Genomic DNA, 6,914 nt, shown 5'->3' on the forward strand with positions numbered 1-6,914 from the left:
TTATGAAGTCAGAATTGTGAGATATAAACTCACAATTCTGAGAACATATCAGTCTTTTTTCCCCCCTCAAATTTGGACTTTAACTCGCAATTGCGAGTTTATATCTCACAATTCTGAGAAAAAAAGTCAGAATTGTGAGATAAAAAATTGCAATTACCTTTTTTGTAATTTTTTATTCAGTGGCGGAAACGGGCTTCCATAATTAGTGGTGTCAAATGATTAATAGCGATTAATCCCATCCAAAATACAATTTTTGCTCAGATAATATATGTGTGTGTGTACTGTGTATATTTATTATGTATATATAAATACAAACACATGAATGTATATATTTAAGAAAAATATGTAATGTTTATTTATGAAATATATTTATATATAATATAAATTATATATAAATATATAGATGTAAATATATGTAAATATTTTCAAAATATGTACTGTGTGTGCTTTTATATCCGTAATAAATATACACAGTACACAAACATATATCATGTAAACAAAAACGTTTATTTTGGATGCGATTAATCGTGATTAATAGTTTTCCACCACTAATATACAGTATATAGTTATAGCAGTATGTGTTGTCCTGCTTTTAATTTATGATAATTACTGCATTAGAGTAATGAGAATAATTATTTAGAATAATAGGAATGACAAAGAAATCATTAAAAATAATAACAAATACACATATTAAAGAAATGAGAATGGGGGGGGTGACTTAAATTGTCATGAAAATGTCACAATGTTAAAAAAAAACAAAAAAAAACGTAATGCCTGTTTTCTTTAAGCAAAATATAGTTTCCCATTTATTTTTTTTATATTGTGGTGAAATGTGTTTGTAAAGTTCAGCTGCCAAAGTAGAGCTCAACTCATTTGTCTTTTACATAACTCTCTCTGTCATTATCCGTGATTTGAATAGAGTATCATATTTGGACACTGGAAAGCACCTTTCTCTCTCTTCCTCTATCATTAGAGAGGAGCACATTGTGGCCCTGTTAGCTGTCCGCGGAGATGCCAGTCGAGATATGAGACAGATGATCATAGAGACTCTGAACCAGAACAAACCATCCACTTCCTCGGTGTCTCAGCCCGTCTTCAGAGACATCACTGTGCCATCCAACACCATGACCGCCATGACCTCTATGACTGTACCCAAACTGCTGAAATAATCTGACCTTTGACCCCTAGAGCCTTTACTAAGCCCCTAACAGGCCACAGAACAGAGTATTGATTCCCTTAATGCACTTTTGGAAATACATTCGCTGCCATCTCAATGGAAACGTCTCAGTGGATGATGATGTGCACTTGAATGGCAGCAGCTTGTGTTGAGACTGCAGATGATTTATGATGATTTGATGTACAGAAACATTTTCAGGATATTTCTTTCTAGCCTGCCCTTTGTAAAATGGTTGATGAATTAAAGCAGTAGTTCACCCAAAAACAAAAATCGTAATCACTCACCCTCATGCTGTTCCAAACCCATATGATTTTTTTTTCTGTTGTATAAATGGAGATGATTTAGAGACTGAACAAGCTGTTATTTTTCCATATAATGCAGCTATTTTGTAGGTAATGGAAAAACAACATAAAAGTGATCCATGCAGCTCATGCACTATATTTCATGTCTTGTATGTGAAACACAATTTAAGAAGCTATAAATGCACAAGCTTCCAAATGGCATTTACTCACACGTTACATTCAAATATGGCACTTCAAGATGTAAAATGTGAGTGTTGTTGTTGTTGATGTTAATCCTACGATCAACTGTGGCAAATAGCAACTTATTTTGGTCTGTTAATTGCATAAAAACTAAAATATACTTTCAGCTGACTTGGAATATAGTACACAAATCACATGGGCTACTTCTGTGCTACTTTTTTGTCATTTCTGAATAATGATAATGAGATTTTTAAACTATATATAGAGAGAGTGTGATTTTTATTTTTGGGTGAACTATCCCTTTAACAAATCATGAGGTTGCATTCAGTTGCTTTTGTGTCATTCATTCTCTTAAATAATGCAGTCACAATTTCTTTTTCACTACAGTGCTACACATTTATAAGCGTCCTGCTGGCTGCTATCTGGAACTATAATGAACCACTGAATTCCATCATGTCAGTTTTCATTTCAATAAAATCTGGCTTAACACTAAGTGATCTGAATGATTTATGATGTTGGCTTAAACTACGGGTCAGATCTGCCAGCTCAGGAGACACAGGCAGCTTGCCTGACGATTTAATTTGTAATAATCTCTCTCATCTCATTGGCTGAGCACATGTATATATATGAGACAAGGGGAGGAGCTCTGAGGGATTCTCATGAGTGAGAGAAAAGACGTCCACCGTAGGATGACATGCAATTAATGCACTTTTCATGCAGTTTTATTGATACAATGCAATGTTTTGAATGGCTGTGTTTAGGTTGTAGTACTAGCATACTGCTTACGCTTTTATTTTAAGAATGATGTGAAACATTGTGCAGTATGTAGTGAATGTTTCAAACAGCTGCTTTGCTGTCACGTGACCTCAGAATGTTTAATTTGGACAGTTGCATTCAATTATCTTAAAATACAAACCTTTTTTTTATTTTAACCACTTAAGCTCAGGGCGTTTTTTGGTATTTTCGCCTAAATTTAACATACTCGGATAGTTCACCTAAAAATTAAAATTGTTCCAAACCTGTATAAGTTTCTTTTTTCTGTTTAACACAAAAGATGATACTTTGGAATCAAAAGCAACACCACGAAATGGGTTTTTATATTTATTGCTAATATCTCGACAGAAATGATCAATTTGGCCAAAAAAGCAAATTTGATCAGATTAATTTGACCTCAGTACAGATTAATCAACATTTACATACAAAATACAGTAAACGTAAACTCAGAGGCAGAAATCAAACCTCGTTCATACAGTACAGCTTCATAAATCTATAAAAAGTGTAATGAATACAGTCGACAGGTTTCAACCTTGAGTAGTTAACTCCCTTTAGAGTCTATTTACAGATTAGTAACGATTTACCAAACCCAACGAAAGCACATTTAAAAACCTGCAACACACTGTTGTGGAAAGCAATTTGTCTAGTCCACCGCATGTTACTAACCATAAATGTGCTAAAACACCTGGACAAGCATGAAAGGCCTTGAGCCCTTCATCAAAATCTCTTGAAAATATCAAAATAAAATGTATTTTATAAATACAAACATGCCAAATCTCCTTTTTTTATATATATATATATATATATATAAAAAAGGCTGCTTTGGCAAAATCGCAATAAGATTTCAGAAATACAACTTTGAAATTTTAAATATGTACTTTAACACAATATATAGACTACTGTTATGGTATTTTTATGTGATTTATTAAAGGTTCACCCACCGTTAATCACCATCCTGTTCCCTCGATCTTGTTTAACGGATGAAAAACCAAGTGAGTTTAAAAGCGACATAAGGTGAGTAAATGGCGAGATATTTAGTTTTATGATATAGTTATGATGTTTTATAGTTATATAGGCAACTATAGTTTTTAAACTAACGTTACTCCTTTCATAATGCTCCTGCAAAGCAATCTCTTTTTGGTATATAACGTTACAAAGAAAATAATGTAGCCCTATTTACAAAAAGGTAATCTTTTATTATTTACAAATGAATAAAACAATAAAATGGAAAAAGGAATAGTTCTCCTCATTTTTTCATTATGAGCATGTCTGAAGGATTTCATCTGACTCCACACTTAAAGCACAGAGTGTCCTATATGAACACGCTTGAGTCTGTGAGGGCTGAAGCTACTCTAGTGGTCAGAGCGTGTAAATGAGAGGCAGTACTGCAGATTTGGCTCTTTCAGTGCATTTGAAACACCTGACTCACATTTTTCAGAGAACAACAGTTGTAGTGCATCGCGTTCAGAATGAGAACAGGACAAACCAGCGGTGTATAATGTTGCTAGAGCATCATTATAAACCACTATCAGCAAGAGAACAAGCATATCTTTAATAACAAAACAAACTCCCAAAATATTCAAAAAAATTTTTAAAGTACTTTTCTTGTCATTTTCTCCTGTAGCACGTATAAAAGCCTATAAAGATTCACCCGTGTCAGAAAAAAAAATACTGCACTAAAGGACTCAAGTTTAATTTTCTCATTAACTTCGCCAGACGCTGCGAATGAGAACATCAGCTCATATAAAATCCTTCTGACAACAATAAACTATTCTGAACCTAAAACAAAAATCATCTTGCAATCCATCCTATTTAAACTATAACATTAATATAATTTAATTTCTAAGAGAACCCATTATGTTTAAGCAACTCATCTTGCAGTCAAGTGTCATTTGCATTGGCTTTTTTTTTTTTTTTGCTCTCTGGACAAGGATGCTCACAAACAGAACAGAACTGAACTCTATCTCAAGGGTCTCTGGAATCACTGGCTGCCCGGGCTTTGGTCCCGTTTGCGGTCAATCGGTTTTATCTAGTGCTTCTGAGGAGTTTGGGGCAACATACTTCAGCCGGAAACCACCTGAAACATACAGACAGGTAAAGGAAACTTACAGAAAGGTCTATATGAGTGCTAAAAGCATTATGGAGCTAAAGAATACAGCTGGAAACAAATATGTCTCACAAATACTTAAAGCTACGCAAGTTCAAAGCTGGTTTAAAGCACTCTGTTGCCCCCTTGAGGTTTTTTTTTTAACTTCCACAGCAGAACAAGACGACGTTTAAGTTATAAAAATCGGTTCAGTGCGTCACAAATCGTGGGCACAGGGCATTTATATATATTTATATATATATACCCACAAAACAACAACAAAAAACCTAAAATCCAAAATAACCGAATGACTTCACGCACACGGATATATATATATATAATGGAAAAAGGAATAGTTCTCCACATTTTTTCATTACTGCTACTACTGTGTACATATATACAGAGAGAGAGAGAGAGATGGACAGATAGTATATAAATTTCTCATTAGTGTCAGCTAAATAACTAAACGTATATTTTTTTTATTAAACATTTTAAAGTATACAATGAGAAATGGGGATGTGCAAAAGTATAAAGTTGTTTCTCATTAGAGTCAGCTAAATAACTAAACGTATATTTTTTTTTTAAACATTTCAAAATATACAATGAGATAAATGGGGATATGCAAAAGTAAAATAAAGTAAAAATGTAGAAAATTTTAATTTTAATTTTTTCAAGAAAACTTGTAACTAAATATTGTGTGTGTGTGTGTGTGTGTGTGTGTGTGTGTGTGTGTATACATATATTGCTTTTTTTCCCCTCATTTGTAAGTACCAGCTAAATTACTAAATGTAATTTATTATTACTATTCAAAAAATTTTAAATACCCAATCAGGGCATGTGCAAAAAATTTTCACATCTGAAATAAATCACATCTGTGTTTGCATACTTGTAGAGCGTTTCTGGCATCTTCATACCTGTCAGCCCGGCGTCGATGGACAGTTGCTTGCAGTCTTGAGCGTAATGTCCGCTCATGCCGCAGTTATAGCAGGACACATTGTTGGTCTTCTTCATGTTGGTTCCGCTAGACATCATGCCAACCGGCGGAAAGACAGGTGGGTAAAAGCGACGGAAGGGGGGCATCTGAGGCAGGCTGTATCCCGCCGGTGACGCCAGCATGTGATCCGAGTGAGCGTGTAGGAACGCCGCAGGAGGACCGGTGTGGGCGTAGAAGGGCAGAGGCGTCCCATTATTCTGGTGACCCTGGGCAGGGAAACTGTTGCATAGAGACGGAGGGAGATGGAAGAACGGGGGTGGTGGCCCGAACATCTGACGGGCAGGCTGGGGCGGCAGGAAGTAGCTGGGTGTCTGGTGGGCGCTGTTGCCCGCGCAGGTTCCACGGCAGCCACAGGAGTTGCAGCCCCCCTGCTGCTGCATCCCGCTGGCCTGTGGCGTAACTGGCAGGCTGGAGCTGTTGATGTAGGACAAGGAATCACTCTGAGCGGTGCTGTGTGTGACTGCGGGGGGCGGCAGGGGCCCCGGTCCCGGGGTGTGCGTGGGTACAGTTGTGGGGCAAGGTCCTGGTACTTGGCTACTGCAGGAACTCGAGTTGGAAGGGGCGTTGGCAGTAACGGAGGCCTTTGCGTTTGTTTTGACGGGATTGTTGGCTGTGGTGGTGTTGGCGGGCTGCAGAGGACACTGGCTGGGCGAAAGGACACTAAACGCTCCCAGCGGTGGCTGCTGCTGTGGGTGAGTGCTGGCCGATGATGCTCCCGGGTTTTGGGCCAGCGGGATGGTGATGGTTATCTTACCCTGCCCGGCGTCCCTCTGGGTGGTGGTGTTGTACTGCAGGCCGTAAGGGAGGCATGCGGTCAGTGCCAGCTCCACCACTGAAGTCGGCTGCTGAACATTCTTGGGCTCTGCAACTAATGGATTCACCATGGCAACTGCTTTCCCGCCAACACCTTTGACAAGGTGAGTCTTTTCATCTGGTTCCTGGGCTGAGTTATCAGACTGGCTCTCTGTATCTGAAGAGACAAACATTAAACATTATGTAGATTTCATCTCATAAATCATAAAGGTATTAAACTACTGTGACAATGGACCCTCAAAAGTGAAAGTCATCAAAGCTCAGTAAACTTCTATAGTGGTGAACGGGAACTACACAAACATAATTTTTGCGTTTTCATTTGCCCCCCCCCCCCCCAAAAATACCCAGAAAAAATTGGGCATGCTGTCACCCAGCTTCATGCAAACCTCAACTTCAATGTTTTTTCCCAGACTCGGTCTGAATAATTTTTGGTTTTATAAAATGTTTTATGAGTTTTACTGGTAGTCCACCGCATGAAAAATTGTTGGGTATAATTTATCACAGTTTACTTTATTTTGCTGTCCTCACTTACATAAATGAACTATAATGTCCTGCACCCACTAGTAAAAAATATCAAAAATTATATCT

General features: G+C 37.4%; 2 protein-coding genes across 2 annotated transcripts in view; one reads left to right on the forward strand and one right to left on the reverse strand.

The window, feature by feature from the left end:
* Positions 1–2,551, forward strand: part of LOC107663509 (exocyst complex component 3-like) — an 11,260-nt gene extending 8,709 nt beyond the window's left edge. The window contains exon 11 of the mRNA XM_016453734.1: positions 974–2,551. Within this exon, the coding sequence (XP_016309220.1) occupies positions 974–1,169 (196 nt within the window). The 3' untranslated portion in view covers positions 1,170–2,551. The remainder of the gene's footprint in view (positions 1–973) is intronic.
* Positions 2,552–3,698: 1,147 nt separating this feature from the next.
* Positions 3,699–6,483, reverse strand: LOC107663510 (zinc finger CCHC domain-containing protein 2-like; the record flags this gene model as incomplete). The annotated part of the gene is made up of 2 exons (XM_016453736.1): positions 3,699–4,510; positions 5,434–6,483. Coding segments are annotated over 2 exons (1,112 nt in total), but the record flags the coding sequence as incomplete, so codon positions are not given.
* Positions 6,484–6,914: the final 431 nt, after the last annotated feature.

This window comes from Sinocyclocheilus anshuiensis, unplaced genomic scaffold (genome assembly GCF_001515605.1).
Source record: "Sinocyclocheilus anshuiensis isolate Anshui unplaced genomic scaffold, SAMN03320099.WGS_v1.1 scaffold2181, whole genome shotgun sequence".
NCBI classification, from domain to species: Eukaryota; Metazoa; Chordata; class Actinopteri; order Cypriniformes; family Cyprinidae; genus Sinocyclocheilus; species Sinocyclocheilus anshuiensis.